Consider the following 26084-nt stretch of genomic DNA (forward strand, 5'->3'; position numbering starts at 1 on the left):
GCTGCCTGCCTGTCTGTCTCATCCCGACACGTTCATTACTATGGGACAGCTGGAGATCGAATTTGAATAATGAAACAATGTTGCAAAGACAGACAGCAAGGTTTATACATATTTACATTATTTAGCAGTTTTAGCAGACTTACAGTTAGTGAATACATATTTTTTTATACTGCCCCCCCGTGGGAATCGAACCCACAACCCTGGCGTTGCAAACGCCATGCTCTATCAACTGAGCTACATCCCTGCCGGCCATTCCCTCCCCTACCCTGGGCCAATTGTGCGCCGCCCATGAGTCTCCCAGTCGCGGCCGGCTGCGACAGAGCCTGGATTCGAACCAGGATCTCTACTGGCACAGTTAGCACTGCGATGCAGTGCCTTAGACCACTGCGCCACTCAGGAGCTCACATATCTCTGCTGTTGAAAACTAAATGTTAGTCTAAAAGAAATGTGAGATACTGTCTAGATGCTTTTTATAGTGGAGATCAAGTTCATAAATTGCCTGGCTGGGCTGATGAGACAGTGGATTGCGCAGTCAAATGGAAAAGAGTAAATAGGCATTTTAACATCATAGATTTAGCTGCTGGTAACTTGTGGAATAGACACCGGCTGGAATGCGGTTTTAACCAATTCAGGATTAGACCACCCATTGTATAATTTAAAGATAGTACATGATGCACACACTGACATACAGCCAGATATAAGCAAGGATAATACAAGTGGTGCACACTGTAAAAAACCCAACTTAACCAATTGCTTAAGCAGCGTTATTCTGTGAGTTGGGTGGACTTCAGAAGGACAAGAAATGTAGCTAATGGGTGAACGTTTGTTCACTCAACAAACTTTGCTCACAGTGAACTGAATGTATAAAAACTTGTTGAGTCTAATTACAATTGCATGTTTGCCTTTGGAAGGCAACGCTGTATATTGGTTCAGCTATATTCCCAAATGTGGAGATAACTTACAACCCTATAGCAGCTGGTTGCCTTACAATTGTACATTGATTAAACTTTTTTACAGTGCAGGGAGCCAAATACAGCTTTCAACTCAATCAACTCAAAGTGCAGGTGTAGCCTAGTTGAACTTCTACACAGGTGGATAGGGAGATAAAGTCAAGTTTATTTTGAAATGTGTTGATTGATCCATACGCTTGTATTACAATGATGACACTGCTTATCATCTTTCTTATCAGGATTCGAGGAGGCCTTGATTTTCAATACAGATCAATGATCAATCACACCGCCAAAGAAGAAGAAGAGATAATGGGGAGGAGGGGAGTACAATAAAGTTGACCATTGCAATCTAGATTAGTTGCCCTTGGCTGGGATGCTGATCCTAGATCTGTGCCTATAGGTAAGTAGCAGGGAAGATATGAGGGGGAGGGGTTCTCAATTGTAGACACCTTTAGTTAGTTAACGATTGCAGGGCTGGATAGATGAGGGTATAAAGACAAGCAGGGAGCTGTGGCTGTCTTTACCTTCACTGCCTTATAGTCACCATGTCTTTCTCAGGGAAATACCAGCTGGAGACACATGAGAACTTTGAGCCTTTCATGAAGGCTATTGGTAAGTCTTGCTATTGTGTTTGTACATTTGTGATGTGATTAGACTTGGGTTGTAGTCCTTTCAGTAATGATGTTCAATGGTGACTGCTGATACAGCGGTTACTAGCACCTTAAATGTTTTATATATATTTTTTTAGGTTACAGGGAGTTTGAGGACATTGTTACTATGGTTCCCTGAGTTTTGTTGGGGGGCTTTTAATGTTTTGAGAACATGACTTTAAATAGAACCAAGAACGCACAAAGAACATTTATATTGAGGTACTGAAATTCCCACAGGAGAATTTTAAGCTTTGCTGAACAATTTGAGAACATTCCCAATGTCAAATGAACTGAACATTACCTTAAATTAAAGGTTTGAACTTTCAGGAAATGTTCTGATAAAGTAATGTCAAGAAAATAACGTTTTTTGTCGAGTTCCTTAAATGTGCTGAATGTTCTAAAGCCAGGCAACTCTCCTGCACCACTGCCAGAAAGTTGTGGTAAGGTTGTATGCAAAATAGTCAAAGACAACCACGCTCTACGGAACATATGGTTCTCAGAACGTTAGTTGCTAGCTGGAAATGCATTCAATGTTTGCATTCAGTATATTTTATTGCCATATTATATTGCGTTTTGCTGATGTAGAAATAATTCAGTGTTCATGTCCCACTTTACCAATTTTTTGTAGTACTAAAGAGCACAGTTCATGACTCTCCCTCATACATGTAGGTCTCACTGATGAGCTTATTCAGAAGGGCAAAGACATCAAGAGCATCTCTGAGATTGAGGAGACTGGGGACCACTTCAAGGTGACTGTCACCACGGGGACAAAGGTCCTCACCAACTGCTTCACCATTGGCCAGGAGGCGGAGCTCGAGACTCTGACCGGGGAGAAAGTCAAGGTGGGTGGCGCATGTTGCAACCCAACCATGAGATTCTTACATGTAGCCTAGATCTATCCATCTCCCTACAAATACAGCCAGTATCTAACTAAACTGATTTCAGCTAATGTGAGATGACGATGATTAGTTACTTCAGGTCCCAGTGATGATGGTTTAGTAGTTGCAGTATATCCACATCCAACAGCAGTCAAGTTCCCTTCCCCTGACGTGCTTTGGCAGAGACTCTGCTCTCCAGAGTTTACTGGGCTCACAATTTTAACTATCAGTTTACATCGCATAACCAACTAGCACACGTCCAAATTAGGCCCTGTTAAATTGGGCCCAGTTGATCGTGGTTGGTGACCACTGCTTTCAGATATAACATTTGACCTCTACTGTTTTCCAGTCTATGGTGATGAGAGAAGGTAACAAGCTGAAGGTCTCCCTGAAGGGGATCGAATCGGTCACAGAACTGGCAGATGCAAACACCATCGTCAACGTGAGTCTGGGGCATATGGCTGGGGGGGGTTCACTAAACTACACTATTTTAGGGTTCATTTATATAGTAATAATTAAATGTGTCTACTGGATGCTCTTTCTATTTTTCAGACCATGACTGTAGCTGGCATCGCATACAAGAGGATCAGCAAACGAATTTGATCTACTGTGCTGTTTTGCTTAATAAAATGTGAAAGGCATGGAATGGTCTGGTCTCAGCATTTTATTTACATGGGTAGAACTTCAGGGAAAATTGAGATTCTGCATTGAGACAACGTTTCCATTGTTTGAGTTGAAGAATGTAAAGATAGCTCAGTGGGATTCAATAATAATATAAAATGCAAGCCCATCAGTGTAGAAATGAAGGCTTTAGTAGGTCTGTTACATTTTAAATCGATGCACCCATATTGTAAGTTGGTTAAGGCAATACGGTGGCTGTGTTTTGGACTTTGCTTTCACTAGTTTCCCAGCTACAGTATGGTTGTGAGGAGTCATGGACGGTTGACTTGATTCTTCTGACGATCTGTGAATTGATATCAAAGTATGCAGTGTATACTATGCTATTGTGAGGTCACTACTTCTGCTGGCGGTTAGTTTCTTGCCGCCATGGGTTCGTTCATGCTCATTTGCTAGTTTTTCAGGGTCTCCTGCGTGTTATTCTCCTTAACTCCATCTAGGTCTGCAAATCAAAGAGGGATCATGTCATCAAGATGCGTTTTATTCTTGCAGGTCATCCTGTGTGACTGTTTCATGTCTTCCCTCCAGGTCTTTGATGGGTTGTGTGGGTTCTCTGCAGGATGGCATTTCAAACGCTGCATGATCTGTAAGGCCCATCTACCGCCTGCCAGTGGGTCACTCCTGCCTTCATGGTTGCCATCCCCAGGGCGGCGTGTTTCGGATGGTGTAGTTTACTGTCGACGTGATATATTTACACCACCTTTAATCAATTCCACTCATCCGTCCACCATTTTGCATGCATAGTCAGTGGTCTCGTCAAACTGCAGGTAGTCTAAGACCTCGCTGGCTGTGCGCCACATCCTCAGCTGTGTATAAGCCACCGCTGGCTCCTGTTTCTTTATGCACTCTGCATCTCTTAACCCGGGGTGGGTAGATTTAGGCTTGGATTTGAGTGTTGTATCTCATGGTAGTTCCCCTCCATGCAAGAGGAGCCCTGGTTTAGAGACCAACTGTCTGCTCCCACCAGACAACAAACTTACATCGGAAGGAGCACAATCAGCCGCAGTGCCCCTGGAGCTGGTCTAAATGTCTTGCTCAAGGGCACAACAGCATGAGATGACACTTGGCTCTGAAATCAGCACCAGCAATAATCTTAATGCATTCAAGTCCATAGAGCTATAGAACAGTTCTGTTAAATACATCCTACCCTTTGTCTGTTGGTCATTGACTCTCCACCAGAATGGTATACAATGAAGCAAGCTACTCAGGCTTTTATGAAGCTAGCAAGCTTCAGTTAGCGTCACATTCCAGGTTAGGCTTCATCCGTACGATGACAGTGGATATTGCTCGTCTGCCTGCCGCTAACTCTAGCAGGTTTGTAACATCGAGTGCATGTCGCACATGGCTAGTCGAACTCTTCATTGAGACAATGCTGAAACGTCAATCCATGGGTAAGTCGGTGCCACATTTTTCATTTGTGCCGAAATCAAAACGAAAGCGAAGTTGCAAATTCAGCAGGCTATTGACTGTCTAGATTGAATTAAGCTAAAGGGAAAGTTCTTCTGAAAAGGATATGTCAACGTGTTGCCCTCTGTTTCCCCCCTAATTGGAGACAGCCTGTTTTGTGGGTATTTATGACTTGAGTTTGCAGTGAACTTTATTCTATATTTATCTTCATTGGCATGCATTATTGTTGCCTTTGCATTTCCTTGGTTTGCTGTGCTTTTCCTAAGTAGTGTCCTCCCCTTTGGCTGGTCTCCATGGCGGTCAGCACACACCTGAGCCTAAAGCCCTTAACGAGCCATGTACCCTGTACAAAAAGGAGCTCCCAGCTCACTTTAGCTTTTCAGAGGGCAATCCATTTTTTCTGCAGCACCCCTTCACAAAAACTATGCCTCTACTGGGGTCACGCCACTGTGCTCTTTTCCTGCTGGTTGCTGGGGTAGCTGAGCACACCACCATGAGGAAAATGGCTTCCCTTGAGAGGGCAAGAACAAGATGTATGTCAGGAGAAGTGCAGTATTATGAGGTGAAGTGTACTTGGAATACGGGGGAGGAATGGAGGGGAGAGGAGGTCAGAGTGAGGAGGAGGGTGAGCTTGAATTAAAAATGGCAGGGGAAAAGGAGGATGGTTTGTTAAAGAAGAATGGTTGAAAGGAAGCCGAGTGAGCTGTATGCCGGATCGAAAACCAGAGGAGAAATGGAAGTGAGTGAGGGCAAGGTATCGGAGGGGGTAGGTGTGGTAAAGTTCTCAGAGCCCTTGCACCGAGGGTCAAGATAAAGATTCTCTGATGGTAGGAATTACATTGTTGGAGAAAGTGGACCCTTGCCTTTTTGAATGATCAATTTGTGGTTTCAGGGTGGGTGGAAACAGAGTTGGGTGCTGTGAAGGTAACCAGAAGTCGTCTGTTGATAATTGTTTCTGCTAGTCAGAGGGAGAAGGCGCTCCATGTTAAAGTGGGGACAAGAGATGTGAATTGTTTTGTTCTCAAGAAAAGGGCGCCATTGAAAGGAGTGATTACTGGGGTAGCGGGAAATGTGAAAATTGACCAACTGAAGGGAAAGATTCCCGGTGTTTGATGGTTGTCGTTTGGTGCGACGCAGACAGGGTGGCGTGAGTGGTGAAACAAGTCAGTCTGTTCTTTTGAGATTTGATGCGTCTTTGCCGGACAAAGTGATAGGATATATACTGTAAGTTATCCCGTACAAGCTTTTGTGCCGAATACATTAAGTTGTTACAGGAGGCAAGCTTATGGGCATGTGGCAGCAGTGTGTAGGAGGGAGGTTCCTAGGTGTGCAGAAGGGCATGAGACAAAGGAATATGTAGCATTGGGGAAAGTAGTGGTATGTGTTAATTGTAGGGGTGCCCATGGGGCTGGGGATCAGAAATGTCTGGTGCGAGAGAGGCAGGTTGAGGTTTCCAGTGTTATAGTAGTGCAGAAGTTGTCGTATGCTGAGGCAGTGAAGAAAGTAGAGGAAGATGGGTCAAGAGGTAGGGATCCTGGAGTAGTAGATCTGTACCAGTACAGAGGGATAGGCCAACAAGTGTTATATGCTTCAGTAAGATTGGATTTTTAGCGTTTATAGCAATGGTTATCAACTGTACTACATGGATGGAACGTTAGTTGCAGAAAACTGAGGTTGTGGTGGCAGCTGCAGAGAGGTATTTGGGTGTACGAGACTTGACGTCAGCAGTTACAGGGTGTGTTGAGTGGTGGTGTCCTGTCTAGGTAGGACTAGATAATTTAAAATAGTGGAGTAGGTTGGGGGTTTTAATTGAGTGTACGGTTAGATTTAGGGTATTTTCTTTTTTTTCAAGCAAAATAAGGGAGTTATCATCCAGTCTAGTATGCGGCGGTAATGCAACGTTTATTGGATGCCAACTGCCGTTAAACCTAATCGAAGAAGACTTTAGCTTTTCTTCTGGTGGTGAGAATAACCACTACTACAGAGGTCGGCGCTGCCATGCCACATGACCGCAATGCTACCGCTAGATGACTGCAACTTAGCCATGCTGCCACCTCGAGGGGGGTGGGTGGAGGACAGAGCCGAACGAACAAGTGCTGTGATGCACAAAGTTGGGACTGTCTATAGGGAACTGAGTGAGTGACGATGGTGTCCCCCTGACCCCTGCTCTGTTCTGTGCCAGTAGTGAGGTAGCATGTGCCAAAAGATGGACTGACGCGACAAGCGATCGGACTGACAATCTATGGATGGACGGACAGCGGCGATGGCCATTTTGTTCTACCTCACCAGCAGCTGGGACTTATTCATGGGACTGAGTATTTGTGTTAAACATTTGTACACCCCCGAGACCTCAAGTAAAAACATTGGCTGTGTTGGCCTGTCTCAACTTTTGAGGGAGCGTGCAATTGGCATGCTGACTGCAGGAATGTCCACCAGAGCTGATGCCAGAGAATTGAATGTCAATTTCTCTACAATTTCGTTTTAACCGCAGACCACGGGGAACCACGCCAGCCTAGGACCTCCACATCCGGCTTCTTCACCTGGGGGATCGTCTGAGACCAGCCAGCCGGACAGCTGATTAAAATGAGTATGTCTGTAATAAAGCCCTTTTGTGGGGAAATTGTTACATGTTTGCGTTTATATTTTTGTTCAGTATAGATATTTGCCTCTTTATCTGTATTTACCACTCCTATGAACTAAAATTGGCTGTTTGGGCTATAATGACTATGCAGTACACTCACTCCCCACATCAGGGCTGTTGAGGTATTAGGCTGGGGGGCATCGGGATTGCAAACGTGGTATGTAAGCGACAGGTGGAGTATCATGCTCTCAGTGGTTAGAAAAGTGAAGGTGCAATTCAGGGAGGGAGTTGAAAGGGCCTTTCTCGGGTTAGGTGGGGGGATATACTAGGGGAGGGATAGAAGGACAGTTAGAAACATATCTCAGGTACAGCTATGTCTAGCAGCCTGATCATGATGCTACTTTTTGGTATAAATTTTATAGGTGTTAATTCTGGTAAGTATAGTCGTGGTCAAAAGTTTTGAGAATGACCCAAGTATTGGTCTTCACAAAGTTTACTGCTTCAGTGTTTTTAGATATTTTTGTCACATGTTACTATGGTATACTGAAGTACAATTGCAAGCATTCCATAAGTGTCAAAGGCTTTAATTGACAATTACATTAAGTTTATGCAAAGAGTCAATATTTGCAGTGTTGACCCTTCTTTTTCAAGACCTTTGCAATCCGCCCTGGCATGCTGTTAATTAACGTATGGGCCACATCCTGACTGATGGCAGCCCATTCTTGCATAATCAATGCTTGGAGTTTGTCAGAAGTTGTGGGTTTTTGTTTGTCCACCCGCCTCTTGAGGATTGACCACAAGTTCTCAATGGGATTAAGGTCTGGGGAGTTTCCTGGCCATGTCGATGTTTTGTTCCCTGAGCCACTTAGTTATCACTTTTGCCTTATGGCAAGGTGCTCCATCATGCTGGAAAGGCGTTGTTCATCACCAAACCGTTCTTGGATGGTTGGGAGAAGTTGCTCTCAGAGGATGTGTTGGTACCATTCTTTATTCATGGCTGTGTTCTTAGGCAAAATTGTGAGTGAGCCCACTCCCTTGGCTAAGAAGCAACCGCACACATGAATGGTCTCAGGATGCTTTACTGTTGGCATGACACAGGACTGATGGTAGCGCTCACCTTGTCTTCTCCGGACAAGGTGTTTTCCGGATGGCCCAAACAATCGGAAAGGGGATTCATCAGAGAAAATGACTTTACCCCAGTCCTCAGCAGTCCAATCCCTGTACCTTTTGCAGAATATCAGTCTGTCCCTGATGTTTTTCCTGGAGAGAAGTGGCTTCCTCGCTGCCCTTCTTGACACCAGGCCATCCTCCAAAAGTATTTGCCTCACTGTGCGTGCAGATGCACTCACACCTGCCTGCTGCCATTCCTGAGCAAGCTCTGCACTGGTGGTGCCCCGATCCTGCAGCTGAATCAACTTTAGGAGACGGTCCTGGTGCTTGCTGGACTTTCTTGGGCGCTCTGACGCCTTCTTCACAACAATTGAACCTCTCTCCTTGAAGTTCTTGATGATTCGATAAATGGTTGATTTAGGTGCAATCTTACTAGCAGCAATATCCTTGCCTGTGAAGCCCTTTTTGTGCAAAGCAATGATGACGGCACGTGTTTCCTTGCAGGTAACCATGGTTAACAGAGGAAGAACAATGATTTCAAGTACCACCCTCCTTTTTAAAGCTTCCAGTCTGTTATTCTAACTCAATCAGTATGACAGAGGGATCTCCAGCCTTGTCCTCGTCAACTCTCTCACCTGTGTTAACGAGAGAATCACTGACATGATGTCAGCTGGTCCTTTTGTGGCAGGGCTGAAATGCAGTGGAAATGTTGTTTTAGGATTAAGTTCATTTTCATGGCAAAGAGACATTGCAGTTAATTGCAATTCATCTGATCACTCTACATAACATTCTGGAGTATATGCAAATTGCCATCATAAAAACTGAGGCAGCAGACTTTGAAAATTAATATTTGTGTCATTCTCAAAACTATTGACCACGACTGTATACTTGAAGCTTGTATCTCATTATGGTAAGTGGTGAAATACGTATAGCCGCTAATAATAGTAATAATAATGGCTTAGCAGATCAGTCTTTACCTGGCTAAAAGAGAAGTGCCTTCAGGAAGTATATATACCTGTTGACTTATTCCACATTTGTGTTACAGCCTGAATTCAAAATTGATAAAATTGAGTTTTTTTGTCACTGGCCTATATGTAGTAGTGTGATGATGTTCCCTTAGATTATGCACCAAGTTGAACACAAGGACAGTTCAAGTAGGCCAGGTCAAGAGGGGACCAATTCAATGTGGTTTCTTTATTTAATTACAGCTGCATAGCTAATGTTATTTTTTTGGTGTACAAACATTTTTATATATCTATATTGTAAATACACCTAATTGTAAAAGTTTTGTATATTTTGGTTTGGTCCATCGCGGGTTCTGTATTTACGTACCCTCTTATTGTTCTCTTTTGCCTGACCTTCAACTAGCAAGGTACGTTGTCCTTGGTGCCGTAATTTGTCAATATAAAAAATGTGGTAAAGTTACACAAAGTGCTGTTATGCAACTATATGTTTTGTTACAATGTGGACAATATAAAGATTTATGTTAACAACTTTCACCGAGCTCGCTAATTAGGGTACCTATTGTAACTCGGGAGTATTTGGGGCAGTGTTTGAGTGAGTTTCTATGTGCTCACGCAGGTGCCCGAGAGCTGTGACTGCACCAAGGGCTAACATATTGTGTGTTGTCTCTTCGTGTGCAGGTCGAATAAAAATTATCCAACCATCAGAATTCCAGTTGTGGCAGTGTCCTAATTGAAAGTACACAACGCAGAACGAACCACGCTACATACAGTGGGGAGAACAAGTATTTGATACACTGCCAATTTTGCAGGTTTTCCAACTTACAAAGCATGTAGAGGTCTGTAATTTTTTATCATAGCTACACTTCAACTGTGAGAGACGGAATCTAAAACAAAAATCCAGAAAATCACATTGTATGATTTTTAAGTAATTAATTTGCATTTTATTGCATGACAAGTATTTGATCACCTACCAACCAGTAAGAATTCCAGCTCTCACAGACCTGCTAGTTTACCAGTTGTGCAATGACATCCACATCTGAAACATGAAATGAGTGGCTAAGTGCTGTGCATCATATAGTTATCATATTTACTGTAACATTAGGCTCAGTGTTTAGGCCTGTGCTTTTAAAAGCAACGTGTCTGTTCTACTAGTTTTAATTCAGTGGACTTTACTCTCCCTCACTGGCTGTCATTATTTTGGTCTCATATCACCCAAACATTTTGAGCGGATCTCCAGAAGGTAATTTAGAGTTTTTAATTTCCAATGATGAACCATAAACATAAAATGTAATTGCTGATTGTGATATGATATCCAAAATAGGTTGTAAGCATAGGCATTGGGTGCGTTTGTAAATTGCCTCCAGTGTGTCAGAGTGCACTCTGGGTCATTCGTAAATTCAGAGCGTTGTCAGATTGTCTGTCCATAAATTCAGAGCGTTTCGCTCTCGGAGCGTTTAGAGTGCACACTGGACGCTCTGGCCGAGGAGTAGGGTTGATCAGAGCGTTCTGACCTCACAACGGCTGTCAAGCACCCAAGCTAACTGGCTAAAGTTGGCCAGCTTGCTAGCTACTTCCAGACACAAATGAGAGAACACCTCACTCTGACCATTTTACTCGCCCTAGCAGAGCTGGTTAGGCTGTTTTCATGTTATCCAGAGCGTTAGTGACTGTAAATGTGCTGCTGGCAACAACTGAAATACTTTTCTTTGCCGACATTTACTGGCATCGGTCATGTTCAGCGGGTGTTGAGCGTTCGAAAATTCATTCTGTGCTCTGGCACAGTCAGACGAGAGTGCTCTGAAATCGGAGTAGCTAGCCAGAGTGAATTTACAAATGCACCCATCATGTTACATAGTAACCATAGACATCATGTTACATAGTAACCATAGACATCATGTTACATAGTAACCATAGACATCATGTTACATAATTAGGCATAATTTAGATGCAATGAAATACTGATATTGAAATACTGATATGCTTTAATGTTTTGTGAATCAGCTTTTACTATTATTTGTTTGTTTATTTGAGGTTTTTTTTACATTCTGCACTACATACCGGCAACTGGTGTAAAGTGTCCTTAAGTCTAGTCCACCAGCTGGATCTCTCTCTGTCTACTATGCAGTAGCAGTTAGCCTGGGACAGTGACCTTTAGTTTGATATAAAAACCTAGATAAAACCTTTTATAATTACTACATTGGTGTAGATATACAGTGAGGGGAAAAAAGTATTTGATTCCCTGCTGAATTTGTACATTTGCCCACTGACAAAGACATGATCAGTCTATAATTTTAATGGTAGGTTTATTTGAACAGTGAGAGACAGAATAACAACAACAAAATCCAGAAAAACACATGTCAAAAATGTTATAAATTGATTTGCATTTTAATGAGGGAAATAAGTATTTGACCCCTCTGCAAAACATGACTTAGTACTTGGTAGCAAAACCCTTGTTGGCAATCACATAGGTCAGACGTTTCTTGTAGTTGGCCACCAGCTTTGCACACATCTCAGGAGGGATTTTGTCCCACTCCTCTTTGCAGATCTTCTCCAAGTCATTAAGGTTTCGAGCCTGACGTTTGGCAACTCAAACCTTCAGCTCCCTCCACAGATTTTCTATGGGATTAAGGTCTGGAGACTGACTAGGCCACTCCAGGACCTTAATGTGCCTCTTCTTGAGCCACTCCTTTGTTGCCTTGGCCATGTGTTTTGGGTCATTGTCATGCTGGAATACCCATCCACGACCCATTTTCAATGCCCTGGCTGAGGGAAGGTTCTCACCCAAGATTTGACGGTACATGGCGCCGTCCATCGTCCCTTTGATGCGGTGTAGTTGTCCTGTCCCCTTAGCAGAAAAACACCCCCAAAGCATAATGTTTCCACCTCCATATTTGACGGTGGGGATGGTGTTCTTGGGGTCATAGGCAGCATTCCTCCTCCTCCAAACACGGCGAGTTGAGTTGATGCCAAAGAGCTCGATTTTGGTCTCATCTCACCACAACACTTTCACCCAGTTCTCCTCTGAATCATTTAGATGTTCATTGGCAAACTTCAGACGGGCCTGTATATGTGCTTTCTTGAGCAGGGGGACCTTGCTGGCGCTGCAGGATTTCAGTCCTTCACGGCGTAGTGTGTTACCAATTGTTTTCTTGGTGACTATGGTCCCAGCTGCCTTGAGATCATTGACAAGATCCTCCCGTGTAGTTCTGGGCTGATTCCTCACCATTCTCATGATCATTGCAACTCCACGAGGTGAGATCTTGCATGGAGCCCCAGGCCGAGGGAGATTGACAGTTCTTTTGTGTTTCTTCCATTTGTGAATGTCACCTTCTCACCAAGCTGCTTGGCGATGGTCTTGTAGCCCATTCCAGCCTTGTGTAGGTCTACAATCTTGTCCCTGACATCCTTGGAGAGCTCTTTGGTCTTGGCCATGGTGGAGAGTTTGGAATTTGATTGATTGCTTCTGTGGACAGGTGTCTTTTATACAGGTAACAAACTGAGATTAGGAGCACTCCCTTTTAAGAGTGTGCTCCTAATCTCAGTTTGTTACCTGTATAAAAGACACCTGGAAGCCAGAAATCTTTCTAATTGAGAGGGGGTCAAATACTTATTTCCCTCATTAAAATGCAAATCCATTTATAACATTTTTGACATGCATTTTTCTGGATTTTTTTGTTGTTATTCTGTCTCTCACTGTTCAAATAAACCTACCATTAAAAATATAGACTGAACATTTCTTTGTCAGTGGGCAAACGTACAAAATCATCAGCAGGGGATCAAATACTTTTTTCCCTCACTGTATAATATTGATGTAATCTTTGTGTATTTCTATGTTAAACCGGTCTTTAAACATAGAGAGGCAGAGTCCATATTATCAGGACTACAGGAGCTCTTATTGGTTCAGACTCAGCACACAGATAAAGATGAGATAGATCAGAGAACACACAGATACATTTACCCTATTTAAGTGATAATGCCCGAGAACCCGGTGTTTGGAGGATATATTGGCACAGGTGTTGTTAGGCCCGAGATGAAGTCGAGTGCGGGCAATCCATGCCAATATATCCTCCAAACACCGGCTTCAAGGGCATTATCACTTTTATACAACAGGTTACCAACATATTCAAATATTTATTGACATATTTTCATTAAAAACTATATTTTGATGAATTTATTCATACTATTTCATCCTTCCACAGTATATAGTCCCGACACAAACCTAGGGTTGCTACCCAAGCCGGCTGGTCGTTTGTTCTATCGATTTGGTTGCCAGAGATGCGACCCAGTCGTTCAGTCTTTTTGTTCTGTATCTATGGGCGCGAACCCAGTCATTCGTTCTAAATGTTCCATTGCCATACTGGCTAGCAACATTCTTATCCCTTGCTTGCTAGCTAGCCAACTACGGCTAATTTACAGTCACGTCAAACAGTGCAACCAGAATAACAAAAGTAGCTGCATTTGCATTTGTTTAAACTGTTTTATATATTTATTTATTTGGATGCAATGAGCTATCCATAACAATGAGCTAATGAGGTGCGATTTTGCCTGGCATAGAAAATGTGCACTCTCGTCAGGACACAGAGGAGCTAGCCAACAACACAGCTAACACAATCACTTCAAACACGGAGCCCCGCAGATCCATCACGACTGGTCTGCTGACGTAATCGCCTGATGTGGTTTCAACAGGCTTCACGTTGCGACGACCACGAAGATCCATCTGCTAGCCCCGGCCTGCTAGCACACGCAATCAACAGCCATACCTCCTGCTCGCCTGTGCCATAGCAGCCATCGAACTGCAGCCATCGAACTGCTCCCAGACTCACCTATTACTGTTCACTGGACCTTATGATCACTCAGCTACACAGCTGATGCCTGCTGGACTGTTCCTTTACACGGTACCCCATCCTGTTTTATCTGTCCTGTTTATCTGTTTAGCCTCAGCCCAAACTTTCGTCGCCATTACCAGTTGTTGTCTTAGCTCTCTCGAATAACACCTGTCATTGCTTTATGCCTCTCTCCCATGTCAATGTGCCTTGCCTATTGCTGTTTCGGTTAGTTCTTATTATACAATTTCACTGTAGAGCCCCCAGTCCCGCTCAACCTGCCTCAGATAGCTCCTTTGTCCCACCCCCCATACACACGGAGACCGGCTCAATCGGTGCCTCCAGTGATGCTATCTCTTTCGTTGTTACCCAACGCTTAAGTTTACCTCCACTGTACTCATATCCTTCCATATCTTTGTCTGTACATAATGCCCTGAATCTATTCTACAACGCCCGGAAATCTGCCCCTTTTATTCTCTGTACCCAACGCACTAGAAGACCAGTTCTTAAAGCCTTTAGCCATATCCTTATTCTACTCCTACTCTGTTCCTCTGGTGATGTAGAGGTTAATGTCGTATATGATGAATGGTGGCCATTATCGCTGTCAACAAAAAGTCCGTTATGCTGCATCGTGTCAGAAGTTTTTATTCATACCACGAGGTTACAGCATAAATTACAGACACGCGTTGCCTGGAGAACGACTCCCCAGATTGATATGGTCGTTCTGCCGTCTAATCGTTTACCCCCTATTTATAAACAATGCAAAGGGAGGGGCTACTCCCTTCTTCTGGCCAATCACCAGTCTCCCCTCGGCCGTCACCCTCCAAGCGGCACATTTCAAATAACATCATAAAACCTCCCCCCTCTGGCCTGAACAACCAACATTCCATTCCGTCATGAAAAACATTTAACAAAGACATAATCTTCAGATACGATATTCCCCCCTTTCGAGACGAAATAAACGTCTCGAAAACAAACAGAATAAGATTATGACTATTAACCATTTATCTCATTGAATATTCTTAACCTTAAACCCAAAAACATTCTCCTCTAGAGTGTAAATACCTTTCTATGAAATACCTGTTTATGAAGTGTGAATACATTACTATGACCTATGAAGAAATCTCTATGGAGTGTAAATACATTACTATGACATATGAACAACTGTTTATGAAGTATGAACACATTACTATGAATTATGAATAAATCTCTATGGAGTGTGAGAGCGAAAAACTGTCCAGCAGCCATCCATCCATATCAATCAAGACAGTAAAATTCTCTCACGGTCCCTCTGCCCCCGGCAACCACCGTCGGTACTCCAGATAACCTCATAACTCATGTAAATGCATTTGAAACTATGATGCCATTAAATACACATGTAAACAAAATCCTATCCATAAATATCCACTCTCAGGCTGGTCAACCCATAGGACCTGAAAGGGAATCTCTCCCTGCTTAAACCTTCTGTCCCTAACCCCATCGAAATAAACAAAAGCATCTACGATCCTCATCTGCATTCAATAACATCAAACATCATTCTACTAAAATCAATACCTAAGAATATGACACAATTATGTATTACACATCAAATATGTCTATATTTCATTGCAGACACTGGAATGTAGTCCACTACACTTCCTCTTCCTGTAGTGTCCTCTTCCAATGGACTTGTTGATGATGGAATCAGCCACACCCTCCTTGTTTCATCTCCTCCAGTCATATTGTCTTTGTTTGAGTATTCCAATCTCCACATGTTCTCCCACATGCTTCTGGAATGACAAGAAAATAAACGACCAAACAGTATCCTTTGCAAAACAACCACTTTCAAATTAAACCTCCATTTCACCTAAGAATTTAAAAAATGATACATAAATGATGCATGAATCACATTATCCATTCCCCCCTTTGATTCATAAATCACACTAAAAATCATACTAATATTGAAAAACCAATTTGAAAAATCATAAAATAATCCAAAATGATATTTATCCCTCAGTTCCACTTGTCCATCTTTATCCAGATCAGGAACAGTCCACACCGGCATCTGAGTGTTGTCTCCAGGCACCACTTCTCCAACCTATCTCAATCTCATAACTTTCTCAAAAGTCAGTACAAACATCACACAGTGTTATCAAAGCTTAAACTAGAATCTGACCCATCACTGCCCCTACTGGCCTAATTGATCTTGCAACCAAATCCTTTCAAATGCATCCCTTATAATGCATCTATAACCCCAGTGATATTATCTGAACTATCTGGACTCACAGTAATACACTAATATTTATCAATATTATCTTCCCAAATGTTACACCATACCATGAATGAAGTCCCCCCTTCTCCCTTAAACTTATTCTTCAATGATAGACTTGAAGTCTATGACATGTCGCCATGTGTCTGCTAAATGACTGAAATGTAAATGTAATGTCACCCTTTTAACCCTAGATTTAGCTGTGTCCAATGCTATCCCTCTTATAATGGTAAAACCTCATATGGAAGCTTCAACGTTGACCTGTAACAACATCCTATCCCCCATAGGGTAAGAATATACTCTATCATAATTTCCCCTTATCCTCTAAAATTCACATAGTCACATTGTCAGTCAAAAGCTAATCTTTTAACCATCAAAGTCCTGCTCTTCTTACTACCTGATATATAAAAAGTAACCTATTATTTGTCATTACTACCCTTAAGGTCATACTTATCCAAAGTTATCATCTAACATCCCAATCTGATCTTTCCATAAACATACCCCTTACCTCATATGTTTTATTAGAACAAACACAACTTTTAGCCCTCAATATTTCACCTGAATACTTCAGAGTTTGCAATTACCTGATTTTACTTTCCCTCTAACCAATGCTCATAGGGTAATCCCTTCACCCAAGAACACTTAAACCCTACTGGTCTGACAACTACATTATTTTATCGGTCAATGACTGTTGCCGATACCACAGTCATGACAAAGCATAACATTTACCCACACCTGCCAGAGGCCGCGCGACCGTCTAACACGTCTTGGGCTGGCATCCCCAACAGACATCAACCCTCAAGATTCCTCACTGACCTTACAGAATGAGTTAATCTATCTCTAATCTTCACAACAGAGGAACGAGCAGCACTGATCAGATGCCCCCCCCCTCTGTCATCAAAATCAAAAGACCCCATACTGCAGCTTCCATGATGAATCTCTATTCTCCATTTCAGATTAATCTATATTGTTTCTATCTGCTCTATTTTAACCCTATTCGTAATAACCTAAACCCCTGAGTCTCCCTTGCTGCCTCCTTTAATTTCAGAAAAGTTGTTGTCATCCTTCCTACATTTGCTATTACCATCGTATCATTAATCCCTTCCAAAGTTACCCTTAAAGTAGTTGATTTAGTTGATGAATTAAAACCCTTAATTCCCTCTAGTGGGAAACTACCAACATCCTATTCGATTATTCCCTGTTGGAGTGACTACTGTAATAAACTTATCCTTAACTCCCTCTGTGACTGTGGAAAGTTTTACAGACTTCAAATCTTCCATTATAAGCATCACCTTACAAATTACATAGCCCTTTAACCAATAATTCTTAACCGGAACAAATGTCTATGCTTTCACTAGATAAGTACACATATTCTCCCTGATCTTTATCTGTAACCTTACGCAAAATAATCCCTTATTTGAGTAGGTGCAACAGCTCCTACTTCTGATCCTGCTAACCATACTTATCCTCCCTAATTATCTCTCCACATGAGAGAAACATCCCCAGCCTAAACCCTAATAAGTGTTTTCCCCTAAAATTGGTGCTGTATTGGTTCCCTTATAATCAAATGCGATATATTTATGACTTTAATACCTATCAATGTTGAAAGAGTTAAATTACTTCTACCTGTTATTTTAATAGACTGAAGTGTTAATGTCCTTATTTACTCCTAGTTTTCCCCCAGTTTTCCCTTTTCAGTTCTACCTCCAAACTTTAAACTTTTGATTACACAAAATACACCTATAATGACATTGATCTCCCTACTGTAAACTGTAAATATAGATACTCAATCACCCTCAAATCATTCAGCAACACATACTTTCTCAATGCATCTGCTCCTAACCGATTTAAACTCCTACCATATCTTCCCACTAAACTTTAAAATGTCCTTCCTCACTGTTCTCTCTCTGTCTTACTACTAACTTTGAAACTTAGCTTACTGTCTCAGAGTCCCTTCAACCTAGCCTACCCCTAACTTATTTTAATCTAATCTTTTTCTCTCATAACATTTAAAACCTTTTCCCCTGATCTATTGACAAAATCTCTTACCACCAAATTTTTGGAATATGTGATTGGGAAAGTTCCCCACCTGCTTCTGACTCATTACACACAGACTTGGCAAAACCGACTAAACACCTTTTAGCCTAACCTCAAATCTCTTTGTGTCAGGATGTAACCCAGAATAACAGTCACCCGTATTAAGTTTTTTCCCAGACAGATTGTCTAACAGGCAATCTAATACATTATCATCCTTCCTAGGATATTATCTTTTAAGCAAATGATTCCCAAAAAACCCTACTTCGTAAAATATTCTACCAGACAGTCAGTCGTCTAGTGTACATCTTTATTGTACACTTTAATTTACACCATGCATCTCTTTCCCAACAATGCCATAGGTATATTGTCCTAATATTAGTATGTCTCTTTTACTTCCTCTTTGAATTCTATAGCAGAGCTCAATTGATTCCTTAAGAGTAATTAAACTGTTTTACTACTTCCAATCCCTATCCTAACCTAATTAGTTTATTTTACAGAGTGATATGTTTAACCTCTTTAGACTGAACCCAGATAAGTTTTCCCCTATTCACTATCACTTCTAATGGTCAGTTGTTTCAACTGTTAGCTATTTTCTCTTCTTCTCTAATCAAGGCTCTCAGCAATGCACCCCTTCCGGATATTCTCGGCACTCTAGAATATTTAGTGTTCACCTGAAGCACAGGTGATCTTCACTTGCTCATTGATCTTCCTCTGTTTCTTCTTCTCCAATTCTGTGTCTGTCCAGAAACTGACAGTCGATATGGAACATCTGGTCCCCCCTTGGCGGGTACAATTGCCTTTGATATTGTTCAGTTAAAGCTGTAACAGTGATTGTTGATTTGATTCACTCTGATTCTTCATAACCAACACTTCTTTTCTTCTTCTCCACCACCAGTTATAAGTTGTATTTGATAGAGTTTTCTTCGTCCGGTTCTTCTCGTTGTGGACCTATCAGTATTCTTCAAAAGGTTATCTTCTAAGTTCTGTTCTTGAAATATCATCTTCCATCATCTTCTTACTTTTCTTCATCAGAACTCGAATATCTTGTCTTCTTCTTCGTTCAACTTTCATCCGAGATCAAGTCTCCAGTATCCTTCTTTCCTCTCTTGCCACTTCCTTCTGATCACAGAGTCACCTCCACCCATGGCCTCTCATCAATCACTCTCATCGTCATCATCGTCATCTCCTTAAGTTCCCAGACATCTCGGTTTTCTTCCGTCTTCTGGATTCATCTTCATCGTTGTTTCTGCTCGTATTCGTCTTCATCTCTGATGCCATAATCACCCTGCTGGATGATGTCTTTCTGCTGAATCCATGTGAGAAAGGTGTACTAACATCTGCCATTAGTCTCTCCTAACACTACTCTAACCCTACTTTGATTAAAAAATGACTATTTTAATCAATTTTCCCCTATATCAAGCCCTTTATATTCCTTTATTGTGAACTATCCTATTTTAGACTATTTAAGTTATATAGACTTCCCCCCTGTAATTATTAATATAACCCTAACAACTCCAAATAAATCCTGAATAATAAACCCAATTTTTATTCCTATATCCTATGTCACCAATATCAATTAGTGTTGAGTATATCTCACCACAACCCATCAACTGTCAGTAAATGCAAGTTAGTCATCTTCAGACTAAAATACCCCTAAACAAAGCCTTTTAACCCCTTGCTCTAACCCCTAATTATCATAAATTTACAGAAGAATCCTCAATCCATCCTGGATTCCCAACACATCTGTAATTAAACCCCAGTGATGCACATAGCCTCCAAAATGCAATTTTTAATGAAATAGAATTTGCCAAGCCCCTTGTAAAATCGTCATAACATCACATATCCTGTTAGGGAAAGATCTTGTAACCATAATCAGTACCAAAACCTTTTTTGACTTGATCCTCTGCCACGTGACGTGATCACTTCCTGTATCTCCTCGCTCCCCCTCTCTCTCCTGTCTCTCATGACAAGGGATAAAGACACAAGAACAGCTTTTAGTAGTTCATGCCATCACTGAGTATTTCCAACCATTCAATATTCATTCGTTCTACCTTATTCACTCTAAGACTAAACTCAGAATTAAATAAATCGCTCAAAAACCTTTTTTTTTAATCCGTTATTTAATTATTTAATTCAATCTATTATAATCCGTTATCCTATATTTAATGTATAAATTCAATAGGTACCCAAACAAGTTTCATCTTAACCCACCACCGTTTAAACTAGAATCATCGTGTGAAAATCTCCTTGTGCCTATTTGTTCCGTCGTCTGTGTTCCTCTGTCTCCCCCTGCCGTTTAACCAATGTGTTGTTTTGCAGAATCCCACGCATGCGCAAATATCATTTTAAAATTAAACGCATCCCCATACATTTACTAAATAGATCGCTCCAAACCATTTCATTTAATTTTAATCGTCTTATTTTAATTAATTATACTCCGTCAACATATATTTGATCTATAAATGTACTACATCTCGCCAAACAGTTTCCCGTTCAAATAACAGTTACTTTAACGATTTTAAAAGATTCATGTCCAACTTTCCTCCTCGATAGCTATTACACCCCTGCAAAGAAACCCCAAAGACCTCTGACCTTAAGCCACCATTTTGTTTTGGAGGCTCAGCGCCACCTCATGTCGTAGTTTTTAGCCCCGTAAAATCACACGCACATGCGCACAACCCCTTAAGCCCATGCTGACCACACAATAGACCGATAGCATTACGCTACAGCGTCACTATTTTATACGTTATACTCACACAATTACACATAACAGAGCTCACATTTGCGTAGAACTTTCAGTTCCATCACATACAAACAAGTTTAAGAGGCTTTAATCCATCGCAGTGGACCTCTAAGGTTACAGTTATCATGTAGCACACAACACACTTAGCATTTAGCAGTCAGCCATTGCTAACTGCTGCCTACAACATGTAACAAAACCCAGCATTGCGTTCCTTTAATTGAGTACTGTTTCGTTTGCCCTAAATTTATTCTGCCGTGGATATGGCTATTTCAGTGAGCGATCCCCCCCAATGCAACTATCCCGTCGAACAGAAGTTGAGTAAGCCATCCCCAAGAAATGTCCCACCAACCCCCAGTCCCAGACTGAACCTGAACACTCCTAACGCATGTCCAGGATTTTGGCCCACCCTGCGGTCGCCCCGTTCGTCACGAGGGCTTATCTAAACCTGCAATGCTCTAAAGAATGCGCATATCTGAATTTACCAACCATTGACCATAGTTACCAATGAAATAATTTACCAATCATTGTCACCCGTTACCAATGAAATAATCTACCAATCATACCGTTCCTTTTGCTCTAAATTTGTCATTGCCCATAGTTACCAATGAAATATAAATTTATGCTCTAAATCCTCATTGCCATCCGTTACCAATGAAATAAATTATCAGACTCCAGTCGACCAGCAACAACGCCACCTGAGGCCAGGTTATAATGGAACATCTCTTCAATGTACACAAGTCATATCCAATCTAACAAACTCCGAAGCGGTAAGAACACACTCACCCTTTTTCGGCCATGCTTCAGAGAGAGTTAGGCCGGCGGTTGACTGAAACAAGGAGGAGACGCAAACCCAGGCCCCACGTTGGGCGCCATTATGTCGTATATGATGAATGGTGGCCATTATCGCTGTCAACAAAAAGTCCGTTATGCTGCATCGTGTCAGAAGTTTTTATTCATACCACGAGGTTACAGCATAAATTACAGACACGCGTTGCCTGGAGAACGACTCCCCAGATTGATATGGTCGTTCTGCCGTCTAATCGTTTACCCCCTATTTATAAACAATGCAAAGGGAGGGGCTACTCCCTTCTTCTGGCCAATCACCAGTCTCCCCTCGGCCGTCACCCTCCAAGCGGCACATTTCAAATAACATCATAAAACCTCCCCCCTCTGGCCTGAACAACCAACATTCCATTCCGTCATGAAAAACATTTAACAAAGACATAATCTTCAGATACGATATTAACCCAGGCCCTGTAGCACCCAGTATCACTCCTACTCCCCAGGCACTATCATTTGTTGTCTTCTGTAACCTTAAAAGCCTTGGTTTCTTGCATGTTAACATCAGAAGTCTCCTCCCTAAGTTTGAGTTATTCACTGCGTTAGCACACTCCACCAACCCTGATGTTCTAGCAGTGTCTGAATCCTGTCTTAGGAAGGCCACCAAAAACTCTGACATTTCCATCCCCAACTACAACATTTTCCGTCTAGATAGAACTGCCAAAGAGGGCGGAGTTGCAATCTACTTTAGAGATAGCCTGCAGAGCTCTATCATACTATCCAAAGTGATGTGTAATTCCTATTGGAATCCAGCCAGAGAGCATTAATCAGGTCTGTGCCCAAACAGTTTGAGCTTCTACTTCTAAAAATCCACCTTTCCAGAAATAAGTCTCTCACTGTTGCCGCTTACTACAGCCCCCCCTCAGGCCCCAGCTATGCCCTGGACACCATATGTAAATTGATTGCCCCCCATCTATCCTCAGAGTTCGTACTGCTTGGTGACCTAAACTGGGATATGCTTAACACCCCGGCCGTCCTACAATCTAAACTAGATGCCCTCAATCTCAAACAAATTATCAAGGAACCTACCAGGTACAAACCTAAATCCGTAAACATGGGCACCCTCATAGATATCATCCTGACTAATTTACCCTCTAAATATACCTCCGCTGTCTTCAACCAGGATCTCAGTGATCATTGCCTCATTGCCTGCGTCTGTAATGGGTCCGCGGTCAAACGACCATCATCACTGTAGTGCTCCCTAAAACACTTCAGCGAGCAGGCCTTTCTAATTGACCTGGCCCGGGTATCCTGGACGGATATTGACCTCATTCCGTCAGTAGAGGATGCATGGTTGTTCTTTATATGTGCTTTCCTCTCCATCTTAAATAAGCATGCCCCATTCAAAAAAAATCAGAACTAAGAACAGATATAGCCCCTGGTTCACCCCAGACTTGACTGCCCTTGACCAGCACAAAAACATCCTGTGGCGTACTGCATTAGCATCGAACAGCCCCCGCGATATGCAACTTTTCAGGGAAGTCAGGAACAAATATACACAATCAGTTAGGAAAGCAAAGGCTAGCTTTTTCAAACAGAAATGTGCATCCTGTAGCACTGTAAAGTCTATGGAGAATAAGAGCACCTCCTCCCAGCTGTCCACTGCACTGAGGTTAGGAAACACTGTCACCACCGATAAATCTACTATAATCGAGAATTTAAGAAGTATTTTGCTACGGCCACCAGCTCTGCACCCTCCGCTGCAACTTGCCCATGCCCCCTCCGCTTCTCCTTCACCCAAATTCAGATAGCTGATGTTCTGAAAGAGCTTAAAAATCGGCACCCCTACAAATCAGCTGGGCTAGACAATCTGGACTCTTTCTTTCTAAAATGATCTGCCGAAATTGTAGCAACCCCTGTTACTAGCCTGTTCAACCTCTCTTTCGTATCATCAGAGATCGGAAAGCTTCCGCGGTCATCCCCCTCTTCAAAGGGGGTGACACTCTAGATCCAAACTGTTACAGACCTATATCCATCCTGCCCTGCCTTTCGAAAGTATTTGAAAGACAAGTTAACAAACAGATCACCGACCATTTCGAATCCCACCGTACCTTCTCCGCTATGCAATCTGGTTTCCGAGCTGGTCATGGGTGCACCTCAGCCACGCTCAAGGTCCTAAATGATATTATAACCGCAATCGGTGAAAGACAGTACTGTGCAGCAGTCTTCATCGACCTGGCCAAGGCTTTCGACTCTGTCAATCACCACATTCTTATTGGCAGACTAAATAGCCTTGGTTTCTCAAATGACTGACTCGCCTGGTTCACCAACTACTTCTCAGATAGAGTTCAATGTGTCAAATCGGAGGGCCTGTTGTCTGGACCTCTGGCAGTCTCTATGGGGGTGCCATAGGGTTCAATTCTCGGGCTGGCTCTATTCTCTGTGTATATCAATGATGTCGCTCTTGCTGCTGGTGACTCTCAGATCCACCTCTACGCAGACGACACCATTTTGTATACATCTGGCCCTTCATTGGACACTGTGCTAATAAATGCCATACAACACTCCTTCCGTAGCCTCCAACTGCTCTTAAACATTTACATTTTAGTCATTTAGCAGACACTCTTATCCAGAGTGACTTACAGTTAGTGAGTGCATACATAATTTTTTATACTGGCCCCCCGTGGGAAATGAACCCACAACCCTGGCGTTGCAAACGCCATGCTCTACCAACTGAGCTACATCCCTGCCGGCCATTCCCTCCCCTACCCTGGACCAATTGTGCGCCGCCCCATGGGTCTCCTGGTCGCGGCCAGCTATGACAGAGCCTGGATTTGAACCAGGATCTCTAGTGGCACAGCTAGCACTGCGATGCAGTGCCTTAGACCACTGCGCCACTCGGGAGGTTAAACGCTAGTAAAACTAAATGCATGCTCTTCAATCGAACGCTGCTTACACCCGCCCGCCCGACTAGAATCACTACTCTCGGCGGGTCTGACTTAGAATATGTGGACAACTACAAATACCTAGGTGTCTGTTTAGACCGTAAACTCTCCTTCCAGACTCACATTAAGCATCTCCAATCAAAAGTTAAATCTAGAATCAGCGTCCTATTTCGCAACAAAGCCTCCTTCACTCATGCTGCCAAACATGCCCTCGTAAAACTGACTATCCTACCGATCCTAAACTTTGGCGATGTCATTTACAAAATAGCCTCCAACACTCTACTCAGCAAATTGGATGTAGTCTATCACAGTGCCATCCGTTTTGTCACCAAAGCCCCATATACTACCCACCATTGTGATCTGTACGCTCTCGTTGGCTGGCCCTCACTACATATTCGTCACCAATCTCACTGGCTCCAGGTCATCTATAAATCTCTGCTAGGCAAATCCCAGCCTTATCTTAGCTCATTGGTCACCATAGCAACACCCACCCGTAGTATGCTGTAGTGTATTAAGATTATGACTTTGTTAATGTTTTCAAGTGGAACCTGAGGGGATGTTTATTTAGGTTCAAAGAGAGCCGTTTTTAGGGTGACGCCCCATACAAGACAGGGGATTGGACAGTAGAGGGAGCCACCCATATTTTGGGGAAGATTATATATACTGGGTTTAAACGAAGAAGAACAGAGCAGACATTGCAATTTGGGAACCACTGCTCTCCGGGTGGTCATGATATCCGTAAACTTATGCTGAAATCTTGTGATATGAATAAACCTTATGATCAAAGTTCAGTATGAGCGGACTCCTTTGTTTAACAGCAATAACTAGCAACATTGACTCGACACGACAATGCGTTCCAGCGGGTATATCTCACTGGTCATCCCCAAAGCCAACACCTCCTTTGGCCGCCATTCCTTCCAGTTCTCTGCTGCTAATGACTGGAACGAACTGCAAAAATCTCTGAAGCTGGAAACTCTTATCTCCCTCAATAACTTTAAGCATCAGTTGTCAGAGCAGCTTACGATCACTGCACCTGTACACAGCCCATTCTGTAATTAGCCCACCCAACTACCTCATCCCCATATTGTTATTTATTTTGCTCATTTGCACCCCAGTATCTCTATTTGCACATCATCTTCTGCACATCTATCACTCCAGTGTTAATACTAAATTGTAATTATTTTGCTAACTCTGTGTTGTTTTTGTTTTTATCGCACTGCTTTGCTTTATCTTGGCCAGGTCGCAGTTGTAAATGAGAACTTGTTCTCAACTGGCCTACCTGGTTAAAA

General features: G+C 42.5%; 1 protein-coding gene across 1 annotated transcript; it reads left to right on the top strand.

The window, feature by feature from the left end:
- Positions 1-1424: 1424 nt before the first annotated feature.
- On the top strand, positions 1425-3081 carry LOC311141045 (fatty acid-binding protein, liver-type-like; the record flags this gene model as incomplete). The annotated part of the gene is made up of 4 exons (XM_084176322.1): positions 1425-1562; positions 2270-2442; positions 2828-2920; positions 3031-3081. Exons 1-4 carry the CDS (start codon positions 1496-1498, stop codon positions 3079-3081), a joined length of 384 nt encoding a protein of 127 aa, XP_084032448.1. The 5' UTR covers positions 1425-1495.
- Positions 3082-26084: the final 23003 nt, after the last annotated feature.

This window comes from Coregonus lavaretus, assembly GCF_964263955.1.
Source record: "Coregonus lavaretus genome assembly, chromosome: 14".
Taxonomy (NCBI): domain Eukaryota; kingdom Metazoa; phylum Chordata; class Actinopteri; order Salmoniformes; family Salmonidae; genus Coregonus; species Coregonus lavaretus.